Raw genomic sequence first — 25,016 nt, 5'->3', positions numbered from 1 at the left:
TAATTTTTTGTATTTTGGTAGAGGTGGAGTTTTGCCATATTGGCCAGGCTGCTCTCGAACTCCTGACTTCAAGTGATCCTCCTGCCTTGGCCTCCCAAAGTGCGAGCATTACAGGCGTGAGCCACCACAGCTAGTCCACTCAGTCTCTTCAGTGTCTCTTGTATCCACTCCTTTCCCTGTCCCCATGGCCCTCCCTTGGTCCAGCTGGTCCTCTCCCACCTGGGTCCCTCCCAGCTCCTACCTCTGCTCCCTCTGGTCCACCCTCCACGTGGGAGTGGTAAAGATCTTTCTAAATATGACCACGGGCTCTGAAGCTTTAAACCCTCCCCTGACTCCCCAGGTCAAGTGTGGCTTTGCCTTCCAGGTCTGGACGAAGGGAGCCTTTCTGACCACAAAGACAAGATTTTCATGTGTTATACCAGCTGCTAACACCCTCTACTTCCCTCTCCCACTCTGTCCCCGTTGGTCCTTTCTCTTTGGAGCATGTATTTGTCTAATGTCCATCTCCCTTGCAGGACTGTGAGCTCTCCTAGGGGTGGAGCCCTCTCTCTGTTGTTCTCCTCACATAAATAATATTAATAATAACAGAAAATGTGTAGATAGTGCTTACTATGTATCTGGTACCGTTTTAAGTGCTATGTGTGCATATTTTTATATATGCATTACATATCTAAAAACTTTTTATTCTGAAAACGTTCAAACCTGCAAAAATCAAGAGAAAAGTGGAATGACTGTCCATGTACTTACCCATCACTTAGCTTCAAAAATAAGCCATATTCTCCCGATCTTGTTTGATGTCTACCCCACGTACCTCTCCTATCTGAATGTTTTAAAGGAAACCCTTTTCTGTTTTTTTTTTTTTTTCCCTTGAGATGGAGTCTCGCTCTGTCACTCAGGCTGGAGTGCAGTGGTGCAGTTTTGCCTCACTGCAAGCTTCGCCTCCCGAGTTCACACCATTCTCCTGCCTCAGCCTCCTGAGTAGCTGGGACTATAGGCGCCCGCCACCACGCCCGACTAATTTTTTGTATTTTTAGTAGAGATGGGGTTTCACCGTGTTAGCCAGGATGGTCTCAATCTTCTGACCTCGTGATCCACCCGCCTCGGCTTCCCAAAGTGCTGGGATTACAAGCATGAGCCACCGCGCCCGGCCTACCCTTTTCATTTTATCTGAATTTTACATGTCTGAATATAACTTGGTTATTATCTGAATATAACTTGGTTATTATCTGAATATAACTCAGTTATATTTCCAAAGGCAGGTGCTACTATCATCTGCAATCTGCAGATCATGAAACTGAGCCATAAAGAGGTGAAGTAACTGCCCAGTGTCACACAGTTTGGAAACAGCAGAAACGGGCTTCAAGCCCAGGCTATCTGCCCTTAGTTACTGTGTCACACCATTTCTCCTACAGCAGACGTTGAGCGGATATTTTGGAATGAATGAGTAAATGAAGAAAAGTGAATGAACCAATGAATGATGGCCCCAAAGCCATGCTGTGCCTCAGCTTCACAGATAAGGGGCCATCCTGCTAAGAGATGTCCCTTGTCTGTGATGTCTGCCAAACCCCTCTGTGCCCAGAACACCAGAGATGTGAGTCAGCTCCCACCCGTGGTGCCCCTGATGGCCATTCCCTCTCTCCCCACAGCCGGAGCAGACAGTCCTCATTGACGACTGTCGGCAGCAGTGCACGTGCCATGCAGGTAAAGGCGTGGTGTGCCAGGAACACAGCTGCAAGCCGGGGCAGGTGTGCCAGCCCTCCGGAGGCATCCTGAGCTGCGTCAACAAAGGTGCTGGGCTGGGCTGGGCTGGGACTGGGGCTGATGGGACTAGGGATGGAGGATGGGGACTCTGGAGCTGAGGGTGGTGTGACTGGGGTGTCCATGGTGGGAGGTGCACAGGACTAATGATTGAGGTCGCAGACCTGGGACCCCTAGGCCAGGTTTCACAGGGCCAGGGCCACCTACTTTGGGAGGTAGGGACCCTTAGGGAAAATCCAGGCTGTGGAGACCCTCAGAGGTTTCTCAGAGTGGATGTCAGAGACCCTCGTTATAAGGCAGGGATGGGCGCGCCATTGCTCTAATGTGCTGCATGGCAAATATTTAAGCTTGCAGGGTGCATGATCTCGTTCCAGCTACTCACTCTGCCACTGTGGCATGAAAGCAGCAGTAGACTATGTAAGTGAAGAGGTCAGGCTCCTATAAGACTTTAGAATACAGGAGCAGCAGCCTAGGGGGCCATCGTGAGCGGAACACTGATGTGTGGGATTAGGTGTGGGGTTCAGACACTAGCACCAAAGGGCAGGGGAGAGACTGGGATCCCAGGGGCAGGGACAGAGAGCAGAGTTCTGAGTCTCAGGCACAAAGACCCCACCAAGGCAGGACATTGGATATGGGGACCCATCTCAAGTGGAAGATCAGGATTTCTAGGAGTATAGTCTCCGATGTGGGAACCCCCCCAGACTAAATGTGGGACACAGAGCTACTACCGCCAGGGCTCATTTCTTAGGGTGAAGAGCAGAGAACCCTCCTCCCCACAAGGATGAGAGAATAGGAGCTCCAGCACCAAGGGGTGGGGGTTGAGACCCTAAGGGCTGATGAGCAGGATAACAGGGACTCACAGGAATGGGGGGTATATCGCTCAGCATCCAGTTGAGAGACAGAAAGCACACAGCCATTTGAATGAGGAAAGTTTAATTAAACAATCATTTACTTATTAATAGGAGATTAACTATTAAAGGGTAAAGAGGGCCTGGTGCGGTGGCTCACACACCCAGCACTTTGGGAGGATCACTTGAGGTCAGGAGTTCGAGACCAGCCTGGGCAACATAGCGAGACCGCTGACTCCACAAAAAATTTAAAATTAGCCAGGCCTGGTGATGCATGCCTGTGGTCCCAGCTATTCAGGAGGCTGAGTTGGGAGGATCACTTGAGCCCAGTAGTTGGATGCTTCAGTGACCTATGATTGCACCACTGCCCTCCAGCCTAGGCAAGACAGCAATACCTTATCTCTTTACAAACAAACAAACAAATAAGTAAATAGAAATAGAAACGATAAAGAGAACACTAAAGAATACCACCAAAGCAGATATAGGAAGTAGCCCTCACTCTAGGGCTAAGGTAGAGGCCTCAAGGAAGGGAGACATTGGCCCCTCCTCTTCAAGGAGGGGAGAATCAGCCCCAAGGCTGAGTCCAGTCTCACTGCAGCTGTAGCCCACTGGGTGGCACAGAGGTTTCTGCAGGCTGGACTTGGCAAGAAGGAAACCGCTCCCTGGGAAACCAGCTGGGGCCAGTGGCACTCGCTGAATGTGGCCCCAAACCCTGGCCAGAGCTGGAAGGGCCAAACTGGCTAGAAGCCAGACCAGGAGCCCCTCCCTCCTGCAGTGACTCTCCAGTGCCCTCTGTTGACAAAGCTTAACTCCGTGGGTGTATTTGAAGCTGAGAGGCGGTACATAGATAATGGACACAGGAGGAAGGAGACGTTTGAAGGCTGGCCTCTCCCACACAGGGGTTCTGCAAGCTGGGGTCACAGATGTAGTAACTGTACGAACAGGGTCTCGGACACAGAAACCCTCCAGGACAGGGCCTCAGCAGTGAGACACGCTCAAGGGTACTGTCTTGAATACAGCAACCCTCAGGGATGGAGTCTTGCACTGAGGGAGCCCAGCCCATGAGACTTAGCTAGTTAGGGTCTCAAACATTTCAAATCCTGCTGAGACCCTGGCGCTGGGCTCTTGCCAGAAGATCACCCCAGGGCCCTAGTCTTGGGCACAGAGGCCTCCAGGACCTAGAGAAATTGGAGACCAATTTCCCTCAAATGTGGAGACGTCCAGGGGGCTGAGGTCTCAGGCATGGGGGACCCTGAGGCCTAGATCTTTTTTTTTTTTTTTTTTTTTTTTGAGCTAAGGTCTCACTCTGTGGCCCAGGCTAGAGTGTAGTGTAGCTTACTGCAGCCTCGATTTCCTGGGCTCAAACAATCCTCCCGCCTCAGCCTCCCGACTAGTGGGGGACTACAGGCACACACCACCATGCCTGGCTAATTTATTAATCTTTCTGTAGAAATGGGATCTTACTATGTTGCCCAGGCTGGTCTCAAACTCCAGGGCTCAAGCGATCCTCCCACCTCAGCCTCTTAAAGTGCTGGGATTACAGGCCTGAGCCACCACACCTGGCCTGGGGCCCAGGTCTTGAACACAGAGAACCCTGGGGCTGGGATCTCAGACATGAATGCTCTCAGGGCTGGCATCGCAGACACAAGGACCCCTGGGGCACAGATCTCAACTGGGGTCAAGTGCACCTTTTCTCTAAAGGGCTAGATGGTAAATGTTTAAGCTTGCAGGCTATACCTTCTGGATCACAACTACTCACTCTGCCACTGTGGTGTGAAAGCAGCCGTAGCCTATGTAAGTGAAGAGGGTGAGGTTCCTATAAAACTTAAAATACAAGAACAGGGTGAAATCTCAAGCAAGGGCAGCATGGAAAGTGCACCTTAAACAGACCCAGAGCCTTGGTTTTTGCCTTGGTCTTAGGTGCGTGGACTCCAGGATCTCAGTCTCACACAGCAAATGGCAGGGCCTCAGTCTCAGAGGCAGGGGAACTCTAGGTACTGGGTCTTGGCTGTACAGACCTCTGGGGCCCAGGTCTCAGGTATGGGACCTTTGACAGCCGAGACTTAGACACAGTCCACCATGGGGCCTCAGTGTCAGATGTGTGGGACTCCCAGGGGCTGGTCTTGAAAATAGCAGGCTGGGCATGATGGCTCATGCCTGTAATCCCAACACTCTGGGAGGCCAAGGTTGGCTGATCACTTGACGTCAGGAGCCCGAGACCAGCCTGGCCAACATGGTGAAATCCTGTCTCTACTAAAAATACAAAAATCAGCCAAGCATGCTGGTGGGCACCTATAATCCCAGCCACTCAGGAGGCTGAGTCAGGAGAATCACTGGAGCCCAGGAGGCAGAGATTGCAGTGTGCCGAGATTGCACCATTGCTCTCCAGCCTGGGTGACAGAGAAAGACTCCATCTCAAAAAACCAATAAAACAAAAGAAAATATAAAAACAAACTATAGGAAGTGGGTGCTAGACATGAGGACTCTGGAATGTGGTCTTGCCTGCAGTAACCCTCAGATCCCTGGCACAGACTGGGGTAGATGTGGAGGGAGTGGCCATGCTTTACAATGGGCAGCCCCTCAAGGTCCTCCTCCCTCTTCTGTCCGCAGACCCGTGCCACGGCGTGACATGCCGGCCACAGGAGACATGCAAGGAGCAGGGTGGCCAGGGCGTGTGCCTGCCCAACTATGAGGCCACGTGCTGGCTGTGGGGTGACCCACACTACCACTCCTTCGATGGCCGGAAGTTTGACTTCCAGGGCACCTGTAACTATGTGCTGGCAACAACTGGCTGCCCGGGGGTCAGCACCCAGGGCCTGACACCCTTCACCGTCACCACCAAGAACGAGAACCGGGGCAACCCTGCTGTGTCCTACGTGAGAGTCGTCACCGTGGCTGCCCTCGGCACCAACATCTCCATCCACAAGGATGAGATCGGCAAAGTCCGGGTATGTGTGGCAGGATGGTCCCCTGAGGTCCCCAGGAGGGCAGGAGGGATCCTGACGACCATAGTTAGCAGCTCAAGGCTCTTTGTCTTCACCTGGGCCTGAAACAAACTGTCAACAAAAAGAATAATTGCAGCAAAAATATCACCCTGTTACTGGGAATTAAATGAGCCTAGCCCCTTGCAAAGGGCTTTAACATGGACCTCAGCATTTGCCTTTTTTATAGACCTGGGTTTCAATCCAGCCTCTCCTCCTTATGAGCTATGTGATGCTGGGCAGTTCACTTGGTAGGCCTCAGTTTCCTCATCTGTGAAGTGGGCATCGTATCAGGGCCTGCCCCACAGCAAGGCGGTGCATGTCACATGCTGAGCTCAGAGTCTAGTCCAGGTGAACAGTCGTTTGAGTGTCTGTGAGGGAACAAGTGAGAGGCCCAGAGTCCAGGACACAGAGAGAAATACAGGGAGATCGGGCCAGGTGCGGTGGCTCATGCCTGTAATCCCAGCACTCTGGGAGGCTGAGGCGAGTGGATCACCTGAGGTTAGTAGTTCGAGACCAGCCTGGCCAATATGGTGAAACCCCCATCTCTACTAAAAATACAAAAATTAGCTGGGTGTGGTGGTGCTACTGTAATCCCAGCTACTCTGGAAACTGAGGCAGGAGAATCACTTGAACCTGGGAGGCGGAGGTTACAAGAGCCAAGATTTCGACACTGTACTGCAGCCTGGGTGACAGAGTGAGGATCTGTCTCAAAAAAAAGAAAGAAAGAAAGAAAGAAATATAGGGAGATATGTAGGGAGATCAGAGGAGACAGATGGGCTCTCCTTTCTGCCCAGGGAAATGGAGATAGAGCTTAATGGTAGCTCACAGAGAGAAAATGAGGGATGGAACAGAGTAGGCACTGGATAAATGATGGTGAGTGAGTGGAAGAGACACACAGAGAATGAGGGTAGGAGGGAGAAAGGGAAGAGGAGGGAGAGATAGACAGAGAGACAGAGAGACAGAGGAGGGAGATAGAGATCAAGGGAGAAGATCTAGAAAAAGTAAAGTGAGGTTTCATTCCCCAAGACCTGGGCTAGAACAACTGTCCACAGTGTGTCAGATGACAATCCAACTATCGGGGAAAGGCCTTGGCCTCTCCCAGCCCCCGGTGGGATGAGAGAGAGGGAGGCAGAGGGCCAGAGCTGGGGCCGTAAAACCTCCAGTGACCCGTTTGCCTTCCCTCCTTCCCCCAGGTGAACGGTGTGCTCACAGCCTTGCCTGTCTCCGTGGCCGACGGGCGGATTTCAGTGACCCAGGGTGCATCGAAGGCACTGCTGGTGGCTGACTTTGGACTGCAAGTGAGCTATGACTGGAACTGGCGGGTAGACGTGACGCTGCCCAGCAGCTATCATGGCGCAGTGTGCGGGCTCTGCGGTAACATGGACCGCAACCCCAACAATGACCAGGTCTTCCCTAATGGCACACTGGCTCCCTCCATACCCATCTGGGGCGGCAGCTGGCGAGCCCCAGGCTGGGACCCACTGTGTTGGGATGAATGTCGGGGGTCCTGCCCAACGTGCCCTGAGGACCGGTTGGAGCAGTACGAGGGCCCTGGCTTCTGCGGACCCCTGGCCCCCGGCACAGGGGGCCCCTTCACCACCTGCCATGCTCATGTGCCACCTGAGAGCTTCTTCAAGGGCTGTGTTCTGGACGTCTGCATGGGTGGTGGGGACCATGACATTCTTTGCAAGGCTCTGGCTTCCTACGTGGCCGCCTGCCAGGCCGCTGGGATTGTCATCGAAGACTGGCGGGCACAGGTCGGCTGTGGTGAGTGTTGGGGGAGCAGAGGCGGGGCGGGGGGCGGGGTCCCGTCTCTTTGGGGCTGGTTTGGTTTCACTCTGGTCCTTCTGGGTCTCTGTTTTCTTTTCTCTCTGTTTGTCTCTCTGTCTCTTGGTGCTTATCTCTGGGCCTCGCTTTGCTTGTCTCTATCTGTCTGTTTCTCATTCTCTAGCTCCCTCAGTTTCTGCTTGGGTCTCCTGGTGTCTCGCTTTCTCCCATTTCTTTCTCTGTGTCCTCTCTCTGTGTCTTGTTTTCTGTCTCTCCCTTTTTCTGTCTGCTCCCTAGTATCTCTGTCTCCTCACACCCTGTCCTGGGACCCCACCCCTGACACCCTTCTCTCTATTTCTCTCCTTCCTGCTCCTTCATCTGCCCACAGAGATCACCTGCCCAGAAAACAGCCACTATGAGGTCTGTGGCCCACCCTGCCCGGCCAGCTGTCCATCCCCTGCACCCCTTACGACCCCAGCTGTATGCGAGGGCCCCTGTGTGGAGGGCTGCCAGTGCGACGCGGGTTTCGCGTTAAGTGCTGACCGCTGTGTTTCCCTCAACAACGGCTGCGGCTGCTGGGCCAATGGCACCTACCACGAGGCGGGCAGTGAGTTTTGGGCTGATGGCACCTGCTCCCAGAGGTGCCGCTGCGGGCCTGGGGGTGGCTCCCTGGTCTGCACACCTGCCAGCTGTGGGCTGGGTGAAGTGTGTGGCCTCCTGCCATCCGGCCAGCACGGCTGCCAGCCCGTCAGCACAGCTGAGTGCCAGGCGTGGGGTGACCCCCATTACGTCACTCTGGATGGGCACCGATTCGATTTCCAAGGCACCTGCGAGTACCTGCTGAGTGCACCCTGCCACGGACCACCCTTGGGGACTGAGAACTTCACTGTCACTGTAGCCAATGAGCACCGGGGCAGCCAGGCTGTCAGCTACACCCGCAGTGTCACCCTGCAAATCTACAACCACAGCCTGACACTGAGTGCCCGCTGGCCCCGGAAGCTACAGGTGAGGAGGGCTGTGGGCCAGACAGGAGCAAGTGCCAGCTCTGGGGTTGCCTGAGATGGTAAGGGCTTCACCATTCCCCTGGGCACCTTTCACAGCTTAGCTGGGGCATGATGGAAGGGTCAGAGTGTAGGCCTAGGAGCCTGATGGCTTGGCACAGCGGCTTCTTCCTCTCTGAGCCTAGTGTATTCCTCTGTAAACTGGTCTAAGAAAAGTACCTGTTTTTGAGAAGGATGAGGAGTCAGTGACATGAGCCTATAGAGGCTCTTTGTTTTTTCTTTTGTGTTTTTCTTTCTTTCTTTTTTTTCTTAGCCTGACTCTGTTGCCCAGGCTGGAGTGCAGTGACAGGATTAGGGCTCACTGTAGCCTGGAACTGCTGGGCTCAATCCATCCTCCCGCCTTGGCCTCCGCCTCCCAAGTGGCTGGGACTAAAGGCGCAGGCCACCACGCTGGCTGATTTTTCATTTTTTTTGTAGAGATGGGGGTCTCACTATGTTGCCGAGGCGGGTCTGAACTTCTGACCTCAAGTGATCCTCCCATCTCGTCCTTCCAAAATACTGGGATTGCAGGCTTTGCCACCAGGTCCGGCCTATAGATGCTCATTATTATTTTCAGAGGGGAGGTGACATGCTCTGGGTCCCACAGCTAGTAGGTGGTGGGGCCAGGATTCAAACCCGTGTTTTCTCCACTCACCGCGCCCCATCCCCCCGCCGCCACCCCCCGCCCGCAGGTCGACGGCGTGTTCGTGGCTCTGCCTTTCCAGCTGGACTCGCTCCTGCACGCACACCTGAGCGGCGCTGACCTGGTGGTGACCACAACCTCAGGGCTCTCGCTGGCTTTCGATGGGGACAGCTTCGTGCGCCTGCGCGTGCCGGCGGCGTACGCGGGCTCTCTCTGTGGCTTATGCGGGAACTACAACCAGGACCCCGCAGACGACCTGAAGGCTGTGGGCGGGAAGCCCGCGGGATGGCAGGTGGGCGGCGCCCAGGGCTGCGGGGAATGTGTGTCCAAGCCATGCCCGTCGCCGTGCACCCCAGAGCAGCAGGAGTCCTTCGGCGGCCCGGACGCGTGCGGCGTGATCTCCGCCACCGACGGCCCCCTGGCGCCCTGCCACGGCCTTGTGCCGCCCGCGCAGTACTTCCAGGGCTGCTTGCTGGACGCCTGCCAAGTTCAGGGCCATCCTGGAGGCCTCTGTCCTGCAGTGGCCACCTACGTGGCAGCCTGTCAGGCCGCTGGGGCCCAGCTCGGCGAGTGGAGGCGGCCGGACTTCTGTCGTGAGTACTGCTCCATGCATGGTCCACATGGTCGGGTCTCTCCCTGTCCTTCCCAGGACTGTAGGACAGCAGCCCCTTCCTCCTCCATGGGGCTCAGGGGCCACTTTCCTTCCTCTGAGCTTGGTATCTCCTGTCAGGAAACACCTTGGCACTCACACACTGAAATGCCCCAAGAAAGGTACTGCAGTGAGAGAGAGTTAGAAACACCTAGTCAGAGTGTGGGCATGGTGGCTCACGCCTGTAATCCCAGCACTTTGGGAGGCCGAGGCAGGTGGATCACCTGAGGTCAGGAAGTTGAGACTAGCCTGGTCAACATGGTGAAATCCCCATCCCTACTAAAAATACAAAATTTATCTGGGCGTGGTGCTGGGCACCTGTAATCCCAGCTAATCAGGAGGCTGAGGCACTTGAACCCAGGAGGCAGAGGTGGCAGTGAGCCATGATGTGACACTGCATTCCAGCCTGGGCAACAGAGTGAGACACCACCTCAAAAAAAAAAAAAAGAAAGAAAAAAAGAAAAGAAACACCTAGTCAGAAACCTGGGGTCCAGGACACTGTTGGGGATTGGTGATCCATGCTCTCAGATATCCAAGGCATGTAGATTGGGATGGCTGACCCTGCCTCAGTCACACAGCAAGGTACCCCTGGTTAGGAAGACCTAGTGAGTTTCAGCTGGTCAGAGGCTCTTGGTCTGTTGCACACACTGAAATACACCTAGTCACATAGAATAAGTCACATACCTTCAGTGGTATCTGCTCAGATTTTGTACTGAGACTAACTGGTTAGATACACTCAGATAGAATCAGGACTCTTACATAGCCCTGGGCAGATCCACACAGATGCATGATTAGATAGTCCTAGGTGGTTCCCTTCAGGCAAGGTCTCCTGGTCACTTGTATCCTGCCAACTTTACCCAGGCACACCCTGAGACAGACCATGTCAGAAGGACTCTGGGAGATGCTCCAGGTCAGACACCCACAGCTGGGTGCCCTCAGGCAGAGTCATACCCTGAGATACATGTGGCCCCATACCCCAGTCACATTCACACCCTGAGATAAACATCGTCTGTTCTGATCTTGAATATCCCAAACACATATAAGTGATCCATTTCACCCAGGTAAGCCTGGATTACATAGTGAGACCCCATCTCTACAGAAAACTACTAATAAATTAGCCAGATGTGGTGGCTCATGCCTGTAGTCCCAGATACTCGGGGGGCTGAGGCAGGATGATCGCTTGAGCCCAGGAGGTGGAGGCTGCAGTAAGCGCGCCTCTGCACTCCAGCCTGGGTGAGATAGAGTGAGACCCTGTCTCAAAAAAATAAAAAAATAATAAATAAATAAATAAAAATCAGGCAAGCAGAGTCATTTGATCTTCAGAAATATTAGGTCAGGCTAACACATAACCTGGTCAGAGAGACCAGGGCATGTCCCCTCCCATTCCAGGTCCCACACTGAGTCCCCCAGTTAGATGTCCTGGATCACATGTGCATACACAGAGACACTCAAGTTGGCCTGAGCAGTTTTCCCACTCAGGACCTCCCCAGACCCCGACTCGAACACCTACCTGGCTCATGCCCACCTTGTCCCCACAGCCTTGCAGTGCCCTGCCCACAGCCACTACGAGCTCTGCGGTGACTCCTGCCCTGTGAGCTGTCCGAGCCTCTCGGCACCCGAGGGCTGTGAGTCGGCCTGCCGTGAAGGCTGTGTCTGTGATGCTGGCTTCGTGCTCAGTGGTGACACCTGCGTACCCGTGGGCCAGTGTGGCTGCCTCCATGATGGCCGCTACTACCCACTGGGCGAAGTCTTCTACCCGGGCCCTGAGTGTGAGCGGCGCTGTGAGTGTGGGCCAGGTGGCCATGTCACCTGCCAGGAGGGCGCAGCCTGTGGGCCCCATGAGGAGTGCCGGTTAGAGGATGGTGTCCAGGCCTGTCATGCCACAGGCTGTGGCCGCTGCCTGGCCAACGGGGGCATCCACTACATCACCCTTGATGGCCGTGTCTACGACCTGCATGGCTCCTGCTCCTATGTCTTGGCCCAAGTCTGCCACCCAAAGCCTGGGGACGAGGACTTTTCCATCGTGCTTGAGAAGAATGCAGCTGGAGATCTCCAACGCCTCCTGGTTACTGTGACTGGCCAGGTTGTGAGCCTAGCTCAGGGGCAGCAGGTGAGTCCATGTGAGCCTGCCCTGGGGGTCTGAAGGCAACACAGCCCCATCTAGGGGGTTCTGAGGGAGACACAACCCCACCCTGTAGGTATGAGAGGGACATTCCTCTAACATGGGAACTCTGGTCCCTACCCTGGAAGGTCTGGTGAATGGTCCCACCGTGGGAGATTTTTGTGTTGTTTTGTGACAGGGTCTTGTTCTGTCACCCAGGCTGGAGTGTATTGGCGTGATCACAGCTCACTGCAGGCTCAACCTGCTGGGCTAAAGCAATCCTCCCACCTCAGCCCCCCATGCCTAGCTAATTTTTTATTTTTGGTAGAGATGAGGTCTTGCTGTCATGGCCAGGCTGGTCTCGAACTCCTGGGCTCAAGTGATCCACCTGTCTGGGCCTCCCAAAGTGCTGGGATTACAGGTGTGAGTCACCACGCCAGGCCTGAGGCCCAAGAAGTTTAAGGGAAACATGACCTGATGTTAATGGGACTGAGGGAGATGCAGCTCTGGCCTGGGAGTGGGACAGGACAGCCTTGCCTGTGGTTCTGTGAGTCCCTGACCTACCCGACCCTTCCACCCAGGTCACCGTGGACGGCGAGGCTGTGGCCCTGCCTGTGGCTGTGGGCCGCGTGCGGGTGACCGCCGAGGGCCAAAACATGGTTCTGCAGACGACCAAGGGGCTGCGGCTTCTCTTTGATGGCGATGCCCACCTCCTCATGTCCATCCCCAGCCCCTTCCGTGGACGGCTCTGTGGCCTCTGTGGGAACTTCAATGGCAACTGGAGTGATGACTTTGTCCTGCCCAATGGCTCGGCAGCGTCCAGTGTGGAGACCTTTGGGGCTGCATGGCGGGCGCCCGGCTCCTCCAAGGGCTGTGGCGAGGGCTGCGGGCCCCAAGGCTGCCCGGTGTGCTTGGCAGAGGAGACTGCACCCTATGAGAGCAACGAGGCCTGCGGGCAGCTCCGGAACCCCCAGGGCCCCTTCGCGACCTGCCAGGCGGTGCTGAGTCCCTCTGAGTACTTCCGCCAATGCGTATACGACCTGTGCGCGCAAAAGGGTGACAAAGCCTTCCTGTGCCGCAGCCTGGCAGCCTACACGGCGGCCTGTCAGGCAGCTGGCGTGGCCGTGAAGCCCTGGAGGACAGACAGCTTCTGCCGTGAGTGTCCATGGGTCCTTCGCAGGACTCTAGACCAGGTGTAGGGGCCCCTCCTGGCCCATTCCTTCTATTTGCATGTCGGAGTGGTTTCTCCCTGTAAAAGCGCTCCCTCCCCACCCCCTCCCACCCCACACCCACACAACTCCTTCTCCCGCGGCGTAGTCCACTGGCTTCCCTGCTATCCCTCTGACTGTTCCTTCTCAGCCTCCTGTCCGGGCCCACTCTCCTCAAACCTCAAATTCTCTTCTTCCCTAGTGCTCTATTCTGGACTCTTTCTGCAGTGACCTGAAAGGGAGAGTTGGATGGGTTGGGAGATCTGTGGCTCACACAGACCCTCCTTCTACCCCCGACAAGACCATATCCCCTCAGGTCCCCCCAAGACAAGGCTGCAGGCTATTAAACACCCCCCTAAACTAGGAGTGTACCTCTCATTCAATTCCCCATGGGAGGGACATCACCAGAGACTCTCAGGAAAAAGCAATGGCCCCTTCGGCTCCAGGTCAGAGCCAGGTCTCCCCTGGGCAGGACCTATACCCAGGGCGGTCGTCCACACCCACGGCCTTAGATTTGTTCTCATTGTTGACCATGGACCTGGTCTGTCTGTCTCAAGCCCTGAACTCTCTCCTGACTGTCAGCCCAGTGATCCTGATTTCTGACTTCTGGCCTTCAGAACTGTGGGAGAATGAATTTCCCCTGTTTAAGCTACAAAGTCTGTGGTAATTGTTAGGGTGTCCAGGACACCTTCCCCTGGGTGTCCTTACCGTCCCTCTTACCTGCTGTGTTCCCAGATAAAATCAGCATTTCACCCCCAGCCTAATGCTCCTTCCCCAAACCTGGTGGGCATTGCAGAACAGCCACACCTCCACCAATTGCTTAGCCAGAGACCAGGGACTTACCACAGATACTTCCCTTGGGTCCATATAGCCCCTGTCCCAACTCTGACCCCTCTGCCTGTGCCCCCCTATCCCAGCCCTGACCCCTTTGCCTGTGCCCCCCACACCCTGGCCCTGACCCCTCTGCCTGTGCCCCCTATCCGGCCCTGACCCCTCTGCCTGTGCCCCCTACCCCGGCCCTCAACCCTCTGTGTGTGCCCTCCCCATCCCGGCCCTGACCCCTCTGCCTTTGCCCCCCCACCCCAGCCCTGACCCCTTTGCTTGTGCCCCCAACCCCAGCCCTCAACCCTCTGTCTGTGCCCTCCCCATCCTGGCGCTGACCCCTCTGCCTGTGTGCCCCCACTCTGGCCCCGACCTCTTTGCCTGTGCCCCCGACCCTGGTCCTGACCCCTCTGCCTGTGCCCCCTACCCTGGCCCTCAACCCTCTGTCTGTGCCCTCCCCATCCCAGCCCTGACCCTTCTGTCTGTAGCCCCCTACCCTGGCCCTGACCCCTCTGCCTTTGCCCCCTCATGCCTGCCCTGACCCCTCTGCCTGTGCCTCCCCACCCTGGCCCTGACCCCTCTGCCTGTGCCTCCCCATCCTGACCCTGACCTCTCTGTCTACACTCCCTGATGCAGCATGTTTACTTTGGGCTCTTCCTGTCTGTCCCACTGGAAGTGAGCTCTGTAGGACTGGGGTTGAGACTTTTCTCAATATTTGTGTCCTCAGCACCGCCTAAAAGAGGGCTGGGTGTGCAGTAGGCCCCATTGGTTATCCAGGACCCTTTGGAGGTGTGACTCAGCCCTGCCTCCTCTCTCTGCAGCGCTCCAGTGCCCCGCCCACAGCCACTACTCCATCTGCACTCGCACCTGCCAGGGCTCCTGTGCGGCTCTCTCCGGCCTCACGGGCTGCACCACCCGCTGTTTTGAGGGCTGTGAGTGCGACGACCGCTTCCTGCTTTCCCAGGGTGTCTGCATCCCTGTCCAAGATTGTGGCTGCACCCATAATGGCCGATACTTGCCGGTGAGTAGGGGCTTGAGGTGGGCAGAGAGGGTAGAAGAGCTTGAGAGAGACCCAGAGATTCTGTGCTGACCTCTTCAAGGCTGGGGACAGAGGAGGTACCACCATATCCCAGCTGTGTGACTTGATGCAAGCAACCTCCCCCTATTAGTCTCCTGCAGCTTCTGTAACCAATTACCACAGACATGGTGGCTTAAACAGGAGAAATTCATTCTCCCACAGTTCTGAAGGCCAAAAGTCAGAAATCAGGAATACTGGGCTGACATCAAGGTGTTGGCAAGGTGGCACTCCCTCCAGAGAAATCTAGGGGAGGCCATGCCCAGTGGCTCATACTTGCAGTCCCAGCCCTTTGGGAGGCCAAGGCAGGAGGATCACTTGAGCCCAGGAATTCAAAACCAGCTTGGGCAACATAATGAGACCCCATCTCTACAATTGTTTTTTTAATTAGCTGGGCATGGTGGTGCACACCTATAGTCCCAGCTACTCAAGAGGCTGAGGTGGGACAATGGCGTGAGCCCAGGAGTTGGAGGCTGCAGTGAGCTATGATCACGCTGCCGCACTCCAGCCTGGGTGACAGAGCAAGACCTTACCTCTAAAGAAAAAAGGAAAAGAGCCACGCACGGTGGCTCACACCTGTAATCCCAGCACTTTGGGAGACTGAGGCGGGCGGATCACGAGGTCAGAAGTTCAAGACCAGCCTGACCACCATGGTGAAACCCTGTCTGTACTGAAAATACAAAAATTAGCCGGGCATGGTGGTGCGTGCCTGTAATCCCAGCTACTCAGGAGGCTGAGGCAGGAGAATCACTTGAACCCAGGAGGCGGAGGTGGCAGTGAGCCGAGATGGCGCCACTACACTCCAGCCTGGGTGACAGACCGAGACTCCATGTCAAAAAAAAAAAAAAAAGAAAAGAAAAGAAAAGAAAAAAGAAATCTAGGGGAAAATCTGTTCGTTGCCTCTTCCAGTTGCTGGTTGCTGCAGGTTTTCCTTCGTTGTGGCCACATCACGCCAACCTCTGCCTCCTCTTCTGAGTGTGTCATAACATCTCCCTCTGCTTCCCTCTTATAAGGATACACGTGATTGCATCTAAGGCTCACTCAGATAATCCAGGAGAAATTTTCCATCTTCAGATCCTTAATTCAATCACATCTGCAAACACACTTTTCCCATATAAGGTGACATTTACTCATTACAGGGATTAGGACCTGATATCTTGGGGCGGGGGCATCATTTGGCCCCTCCTTGAACTGCATTTTCTTCACCTGTAAAATGGGACTAATCACCATCTTTGTACCATAGGTGTCTGAGGATCAGGCCCGATTATACAGGAAAGATACCCACTGAGCACTGGGCCTTGCCCTGCATGTTCATCGCACTCAGTAAAAAGAAAGAGCAGTTTACAGCGGGGTGCAGTGGCTCACACCTGTAATCCCAGCACTTTAGGAGGCCAAGGCGGGCGGATCAAAAAGTCAGGAGTTTGAGACCAGCCTGGCCAATATGGTGAAACCCCGTCTCTACTAAAAATACAAAAATTAGCTGGGTGTGGTGGTGGACACCTGTAGTCCTAGCTACTCGGGAGGCTGAGGCAGGAGAATCCCTTGAACCCAGGAAGTGGAAGTTGCAGCGAGCCGAGATTGTGCCACAGCACTGTAGCGTGAGCAACAGACCGAGACTCCATGTCAAAAAGAAAAAAAAAGAAATAGCAGTTTACAACAGTGCAAATAGGTAGCCCAGCTAGTAATTGTTTAATAATATGAATTAAATTGAAGAATTGATTTATTCTTGTTAATAGTTTTTTTTGAGCTCTTACTATGCACCATGTTTGTTATGGGTGTTATTATTTATTTCTTTATTTATTGAGATAGGATTGCACTCTGTCTTTCAGGCAGGAGTGCGGTGGCATGATCACGGCTTACTACAGCCTCAAACTCCTGGGCTCAAGCGATCTTTCTGTCTCAGCTTCCTGAGTAGCTGGGACCACAGGCTCACACTGCCATCCCTGGCTAACTATTTAATTTTTATGTAGAAATGGGATTTCGCTATGTTGTCCAGGCTGGTCTCAAACTCCTGGGCTCAAGCAATCCTCCTGCCTTGGCCTCCTAAAGTGCTGGGATTACAGGGATGAGCCACCTCTCCCGGCCATGTTCTGGATGTTAATTCATTTAATAATCACAACAATCTTATGCAATAGATACTATGACTATTTTCCCCATTTTACAGATGAAGAAATTGTGACATAGAGAAGTCAGCCCGAGGCTAGCCATTAACATGCAGCACTAACTTGCATTGCTTGCAAATGGAGCCAAATTTTGCTCTTTCCTTGAGGTCTCACTGCCTACTGGAAGCCATCCTTGATCCCCTAGGCTGGGTTAGGTGCCTCCTCTGAACCCCTCAGCTCCCTATGCTTCCCCATCTCTGCCCTGACCCCTCTGCCTGTGCCCGAAGTCTTGGATTTGTGAGTCTGGCCTTCATGGGAGAGGTCTGGCCTAGAGATGTGGAAATCATCATTGTAGAGATGGCATTTATTTTGTTAATTACATTTCTTCATTTCTTACCTGTATCAGTTAGCTTTTGCTGGGTTACAGATCACTCCAAAACGCTGTGGCTTAAAACAATTATTCATTTAGTTTGCAATTTTGTGACTGCAGTTTAGGCTGGACTTGGCTGGGTGGTTCTTCTGCTATCCTCTGGGCTTACTCATGTATAATATCTGTAGTCAGCTGGTGGGTCAGCTGAAGGCTGCCTGGTCTAGGGTGGCCTGAGCTGGAAGAGTTATCTATGTTCCATGGGGTCACTCATCTTCTAGGGAGCTAGCCCAGGCTTGTTCTCATGGTGGCTGGGCAGGATTCTGTGTATGTGAGAGAGAGAGAAGGAAAGAGAAGCTGTGAGGTCTCTTAAGGTCTAGGCTTAAACCTGTTACAACATTGCTTCTTCTGTGTTTCATTGACCTAAATATAGTCTTACGGCCAACCCAGATTCATAGGGAGGGGGAAATAAACTCTATTTCTTAATGGGAGTCTGTAAAGTCACTCTGCATGGATACAGAGGGTTCAAGCAGTGTGGCCATTTTTGCGATCCATCCCACCACCATAACCTGGCCCCTTTCTGTGCACAGGTAAACTCCTCCCTGCTGACCTCAGACTGCAGCGAGCGCTGTTCCTGTTCCTCAAGCTCCGGCCTGACATGCCAGGCAGCTGGCTGCCCACCAGGCCGTGTATGTGAGGTCAAGGCTGAAGCCCGGAACTGCTGGGCCACCCGTGGTCTCTGTGTCCTGTCTGTGGGTGCCAACCTCACCACCTTTGATGGGGCCCGTGGTGCCACCACCTCTCCTGGTGTCTATGAGCTCTCCTCCCGCTGCCCAGGACTACAGAATACCATCCCCTGGTACCGTGTAGTTGCCGAAGTCCAGATCTGCCATGGCAAAACGGAGGCTGTGGGCCAGGTCCACATCTTCTTCCAGGATGGGATTGTGACGTTGACTCCAAACAAGGGTGTGTGGGTAAGTTTGTGAGTAGGGGGTAGGGAATGTCTCCCTGGGCTTTCGCTCTTCTGATTACAGTGTCCCCACATTCCTGGCTTCCTTTCTGTCTTGCGATCTGTTTTCTTTATCCAGGTCTCTGCGGTTTAGTCTCTGGATTTGTATTTATCTCAATATTTCAAACTTGGTCCCTCTGTTCTGGCTGAGTTCTAGAGGAGCAAAAACATACTCAAGTAACTTAATAGTTTTGACATTAGTATGAATCAAGACTCTATGGGTTGCAAGTGACTTAAAACCAAATTCAAACTGCCTTAAGCAAAATTGAATTTATTAGTCCATGTAGCTAGAAAATCCCAGGATAGAGCCTCAGGAATGGCTGGATCTAGGTGCCCTGGCAATATTATCAGAAATTTGTACTTCCGTCTTTGAGACTTGCTATTTGCCAAATCAGCTTTGTTCTCAAACAGGCTTTCCACTTACAGGTGTAAAGACGACCTCCGCCCAGCTGCCCAGGCCTACACCCCACCAGCTTATCTACCTTAACAGAAAATGGTTCAATAAAAGACCCAGGATTATATCTCACTGAGCCAGTTTGGGTCACATGCCCACCCCTGGAGCCAATCACTGTGACTTTAGGGAGGAAGTTCCGTGATTGGTCAAGGCTGGGGGTGGGGGGTCACATAATGTGTCAGGGTTTCCCATAACCTGGTTCAGTGATTCACTAGGACTCACAGGACTCAGCATACAGTTGTACTTAGGGCTAAGATGTATCATAGGGAAAAGATACGAAGTGAAATTGACACAGGGAAAAGGTGCATCGCACAAAGTCCAGGGGAAATCATGTGCAAGCTTCCGAGAGTCCTTTCTTGGTAGAGTCACACAGGATGTGCTTAATTCCTCCAGCAACAAAGTTGTGATGAAACATGAAATGTCATCTGCCAGGGAAATTCATAGAGTCTCAGTGCCTGGGGTTTTGGTATCCACCTACCAAAATTCCAGACTCCTAGAAGGAAACTCCCAGAAGATGCTCAGCATCTTTGTTCATCACTGGACTATAAGCCGCAGGTAGGCAGGGATCCTGTCCATCTTGGTCACCAGTTTGTTCCCAGTACCCAGATCAGGGCATGGCACCTAGAGGGTACTCAGTAAAAGGTTGGTTTTGTGAATAAACTCAGCCCTGCTCCTTTTGTGCCAGGCCATGTGCTGGGTAAGAGAGATGACTCGGACTCAGTCGTTATACTTGGAAAGCTTGCACCCTACTGAGACTTTCCATCCACTAGTCTTCATCTGTCCTTCACTACACCCATCCTCCCTTTTCCCGTCCTTCCTTCCAGCATCTATTCTACCCCCTTCTCTTTTTCCTATTTCCTTCCTTCTAGTCTTTTTCCCTTCTTTCTTCCATCCACCCACCCATCCGTCCATCCACCCATCCACCCATCCATCCCTCCATCCATCCACCCACCCACCCACCCACCCATCTGTCTTTTCAGATCTATCTACCTATCTCTCCAATCATCTGGCAGAGGAAAACTCAGATACAAAAGCATTTAGAGGGCTGGGCATGGTGGCTCATGCCTGTAATCCCAGCGCTTTGGGAGGCCGAGGCGGGCAGATCACTTGAAGTCAGGAGTTAGAGACCAGCCTGGCCAACATGGCAAAACCCTGTCACTACTAAAAATACAAAAATTAGCCGAGCATGGTGGCACATGCCTGTAGTCCCAGCTAAGGCAGGAGAATCACTTGAACCCGGGAGGCGGAGGTTGCAGTGAACTGAGATCGCGCTATTGCACTCCAGCCTGGGCGACAGAGCAAGACTCTATCTCAAAAAAAAAAACTAAAACCAAAACCAAAAAACAAAACAACAACAACAAAAAACAAACAAACAAAAGAAGGATTTACAAAAAAAAAAAAAAAAGACAAGTCTTTTAAGGAAGTTTCTCTAGGGAATCTAACTTTAGAAGGGTTAATTCACCAACTAACATAGACAACAGTTATGTAAAGGAAAAACTCACAAAGTTACTGGATCTGCAGCCTATGATGAAGAAAAAGTAATTTTCTCACATGATTATTTTATTTGCTAAAGTCATTACTTATCTTCAGACATCAGCATTGCAAAAATAAAGGATAACGTTGTTTTGGTTAGGGAACCAATAACTTACAGGATGTGCTCAAAGTTTGTTTTATTTTGCAAACTAGAACCAGGCTGAGCGAGGCAGATCACCTGAATCCAGGAGTTCAAGACCAGCCTAGACAACATAGTGAGACCCTATCTTTAGAAAAAAATACAAAAATTAGCCTGGTGTGGTGGCACACATCTGTAGTCCTGTAGTCTCAGCTACTCAGAAGGCTGAGGTGGGAGGATTGATTGAGTCTAGGAGGTCAGGGCTGCAGTGAGCTGTGATTGCACCACTGCACTCCAGCTGGGATGACAAAGCAAAACCCTATCTTAAAAAAAAAAAGAAAAGAAAAGAAAAGAAAAAGAAAACTAGAACCATAAGGATGACCCTGGGGTTTGATTGTTTGTCCGTTTGTTTGCTTATCTGTCTGGTACAAAATGCTTCCCCCACCGACTTTGGGGTGTTGTGTAGATCCATGGGTACGTCTCTCCATCCCTCCACTCTCCATCCTTTTATCCGTCTATCCAGATCTCCAGCTATCTTCTCATGTATCCATTGCTCCAAATAGTGCAAACATCCAGGTCTTCATCTCTTTCAGCACCTGCCTCTTTGATTTAGCTCCATGAACTTATCTTGTTTGGGGTCTCCATCCTCCATCCTGGTAACACCCAGCTATTCTGTGGCTGTGGCCTCACCTCTGTGTTTGCTGGGCATCCCCCACCAGGTGAATGGTCTCCGAGTGGATCTCCCAGCTGAGAAGTTAGCATCTGTGTCCGTGAGTCGTACACCTGATGGCTCCCTGCTAGTCCGCCAGAAGGCAGGGGTCCAGGTGTGGCTTGGAGCCAATGGGAAGGTGGCTGTGATTGTCAGCGATGACCATGCTGGGAAACTGTGTGGGGCCTGTGGAAACTTTGATGGGGACCAGACCAATGATTGGCATGACTCCCAGGAGAAGCCAGCGATGGAGAAATGGAGAGCGCAGGACTTCTCCCCATGGTGAGGGATGTAGTATGGAAACCAGGCTTCTTGGGGCAAAGGCACCTGGATCCTCATGGGATGAGGGCAGTCAGGGTGGGTGTTTAGTCTGCAAGCGGAGGTGCTAAATGTCTGTGTCTTGCAGTTATGGCTGATCAGTCATCCACCAGGAACGAAGATTTCCTGAAGAAGACCTGGTCCCTCTGGAGGTTGCAGTGGCTGAAGGATGCATCATGTGCTCCTGCCCTGCTCTACCGCTTTTCTGGGTCACAGAGGCCAAATGTGAGAGCATTAAATAAATATCTTAAGCTAAGCTGCATGTCATTGTGTCTGTCTCATGCCTTCTCATCCCTGACTTTCCTCCTGCACAGCAGGTATCAGGTGCCTGGGGAATCTGGCACGTGATGAATATTTATTGGGGGCTGGGAGGATGGATGGATGATTGCATGGGTGGATGAAGAGATGGGTGGGTGAATTGAGAAAATGGTGTGTGGGGAACTAGGAAGATGAGGCAATAGGTGATTAGAAGAGTGGATGGATGAGAAGATAAATGGCCAGGCACGGTGGCTCACGCTTGTAATCCCAGCACTTTGGGAGGCTGGGGCAAGAGGATTGCTTGAGCCTAGGGGTTTGAGATCAGCCTGGGCAACATAGTGAGACCCCATCACTACAAAAAATATAAACATTAGCTGGGTGTGGTGGCACGTGCCTGTATTCCCAGCTACTTGGGAGGCTGAGGTGGGAGGATGACTGGAGCCTGAGAGGTCGAGGCTGCAGTGAGCCATGATCATTCCACTGCACTTCAGCCTGGTCAACAGAGTGAGACCCTGTCTCAATAAAAAGAGAAGATAAATGATTGGATGGAGGGAAGGAGTGGAAAATGGAGAAAGATCAATAGATTCTGGCTTTATCATTTATAACCCTAGCAAGTTACTTAATTTCTCTCTGGATTAGTTTTCTCATCTTTAAAGTAGAGTTAATGATAGTACTTATAGAGCTGGAGTGAAGATTTAATGTGTTAATGCAACCAACAAGTAAAACACTGAAGTCTTTATTTCCTTTCAAATCTGTCCCCTTCCCATGAGGGTCTTCCCTACCTCCTTAAATAGCACAATTACCACCCAGTAAGTTCAGCAGCAAGAAAATAGGGGAATTATTATTATTATTATTATTATTTTTGAGATGGAGTCTCGCTCTGTCACGAGGCTGGAGTGCAGCAGCACAATCCTGGCTCACTGCAACCTCTGCCTCCCGGGTTCAAGCGATTCTCCTGCCTCAGCCTCCCAAGTAGCTGGGATTACAGGCGTGCGCCACTACGCCCAGCTAATTTTTGTACTTTTAATAGAGACGGGGTTTCACCATGTTGGCCAGGATGGTCTTGATCTCTTGACCTTGTGATCCGCCCGCCTCGGCCTCCCAAAGTGCTGGGATTACCGGCGTGAGGCACCGCGCCCGGCCAGGGGAATTATTTTTTATTTCTTCCTCTCCTTTGTCCTCCACTCAGTTCCTTAACAAATCATGTTGAACTGTTTCAAAACATACCCAAGGCCCCATGGTGGCTCACGCCTGTAATCCCAGCATTTTGGGAGGCTCAGGTGGTCAGATCATGAGGTCAGGAGTTCAAGACCAGCCTGGCCAACATGGTGAAACCCTGTCTCTACTAAAAATACAAAAATTAGCCGGGCATGGTGACGGGTGCCTGTAATCACAGTTACTCAGGAGGCCGAGGCAGGAGAATTGCTTGAGCCTGGGAGGCGGAGGTTGCAGTGAGCCAAGATTGTGCCACTGCACTCCAGCCTGGGCAACAGAGCAAGATTCTATCTCGACAAAAAAAAAACAAAAAACATACCTGAAATCTACCTTTCTTATTATGCCCACTGTCACTATCTGGTACAAGCCATTATCCTAACTTCTGTCAACAACATGGTAGCCTACTGTCTGCTCTTTCTCTTCTGTAATCCATTGTCACAGCTGCCATGACAATCTTCCTTAAAATAGAAACAGGTCACTTGGGGCCAGAAGTTCAAGACCAGCCGGGCAACATAACAAGACCTTGTCTCTACAAAAAATTTAAAAATTAGCCAAGCGTGGTGGTGCAGGCCTGTAGTCCCAGCTACTGAGGAGGCTGAGGTGGGAGGATTGCTTAAGCCCAGGAGTTTGAGGTTACAGTGAGCTATGATTGTGCCATGCATTCCAGCTTGGGTGACAGAGCAAGATCCTGTCCTTTAAAAAAATAATAATGATGATTATATATATAAATATATATATTATATAATATATATAATAATTATATACATTTATAATAAAGTCAAATTTCTTCACCTTGTCCTGTGAGGCCCCTGCCAACCTCTTGACTCATCTCCTATCACTATTCTCCCTGCCAATTATGATTTGGGAATGTGATCTTTCAATTTATTGAATGTGCCAAATTTTGCCACTTCAGTCCTTTATAATATGCTTGTCCCTCCATTCATGACATGACTGGCTTTTTCTCATCCTTCAATGTCATCTTCGATGTTAATAACTTAGGCCTTTCATGACCACCCCACCAAAAGTGGATCCCCTTCTGTCCCACCCTTTTGCTAAATTCCTTCTTAGCCTTTGTCACACTTTATAATTAATTTTGTTTGATTTTCTCTCCAATTAGAAATAACTTAAGGGCAGAGACAGTATCTGCTTCATTCACTACTTTATTTGCAGCTCCTAGCACAGTCTCTGTCACATAGTAGGTGCTCAGTACACCTACTGATGAATGAATAAATAAGTAAAAACAAACTTGCAGGAAAGCTTTGCAACAAACCTAACAAAGGATTAATATCCACAATATGCAAAGAGATCCTTCAATAAGAAAGACAAGAACCCAGTTAGAAAAAACTGGGTTGGCCAGGTGCGGTGGCTCACACCTGTAATCCCAGCACTTTGGGTGGCCGAGGCAGGCAGATTACCTGAGGTCAGGATTTCGAGACCAGCCTTGCCAGCATGGTGACACCCCCATTTCTACTAAAAAATACAAAAATTAGCTGGGCGTGGTGGTATGTGCCTGTAATTCCAGCTACTCTGGAGGCTGAGGCAGGAGAATCCCTTGAACTTCGGGAGGCAGAGGTTGCAGTGAGCCAAGATCACACCACTGCACTCCAGCCTGGGCAGCAGAGCAAGACTGTCTCAAAAAAAAAAAAAAGAAAAGAAAAGAAAAACATGGGTTGAGGATATAAACAAGCAATTGGGAGGAATCTAAACATGTTGAATGCATACAATGTGTCATGTTCTTTGTGTACAGTATTTCTGAACTTCATAATTACTCTGTGAAACGGGAATAGACAAAGAAATAGGCTCAGTGAAGTTAAATAACTTGCCCAAGGGCAAACGGTTTGTAAATAATGGAGGCCAGATTTGAATCCAGATGTGTCCTCTACCATAGCCAGTGCTTTCTATTTAATTTTGCTGTCAACCATTGCTGGGGATCAATTTCCCTTCGAGAAAAAGAATTAAGAGGTCCTAAAAATAAAGAATAAAAAGCAACATTCCAGTAGAAAAATATGCAAACGATTGGAATAGTTCATAGAAAAGGAAATACAAATTGCCTTAAAACCTAAGGAGGTGGCTGGGC

The 25,016-nt window shown here is 51.8% G+C and overlaps 1 protein-coding gene across 2 annotated transcripts in view; it reads left to right on the top strand.

Moving 5' to 3' along the window:
• The window catches only part of FCGBP (Fc gamma binding protein), a 122,836-nt gene extending 101,108 nt beyond the window's left edge, over nt 1-21,728 (top strand). For both annotated transcript variants that reach the window (XM_063801672.1, XM_054674083.1), the window contains 11 exons: nt 1,647-1,788; nt 5,217-5,554; nt 6,784-7,357; nt 7,746-8,362; nt 9,090-9,633; nt 11,228-11,799; nt 12,372-12,945; nt 14,642-14,841; nt 17,955-18,338; nt 21,159-21,430; nt 21,555-21,728. In XM_063801672.1, the coding sequence (XP_063657742.1) occupies nt 1,647-1,788; nt 5,217-5,554; nt 6,784-7,357; nt 7,746-8,362; nt 9,090-9,633; nt 11,228-11,799; nt 12,372-12,945; nt 14,642-14,841; nt 17,955-18,338; nt 21,159-21,430; nt 21,555-21,564 (4,227 nt within the window). In that variant the 3' untranslated portion in view covers nt 21,565-21,728. The remainder of the gene's footprint in view (nt 1-1,646; nt 1,789-5,216; nt 5,555-6,783; nt 7,358-7,745; nt 8,363-9,089; nt 9,634-11,227; nt 11,800-12,371; nt 12,946-14,641; nt 14,842-17,954; nt 18,339-21,158; nt 21,431-21,554) is intronic.
• Nucleotides 21,729-25,016: the final 3,288 nt, after the last annotated feature.

This window comes from Pan troglodytes, chromosome 20 (genome assembly GCF_028858775.2).
Source record: "Pan troglodytes isolate AG18354 chromosome 20, NHGRI_mPanTro3-v2.0_pri, whole genome shotgun sequence".
NCBI lineage: Eukaryota > Metazoa > Chordata > Mammalia > Primates > Hominidae > Pan > Pan troglodytes.
This window is presented reverse-complemented; position numbering and strand designations above follow the sequence as displayed.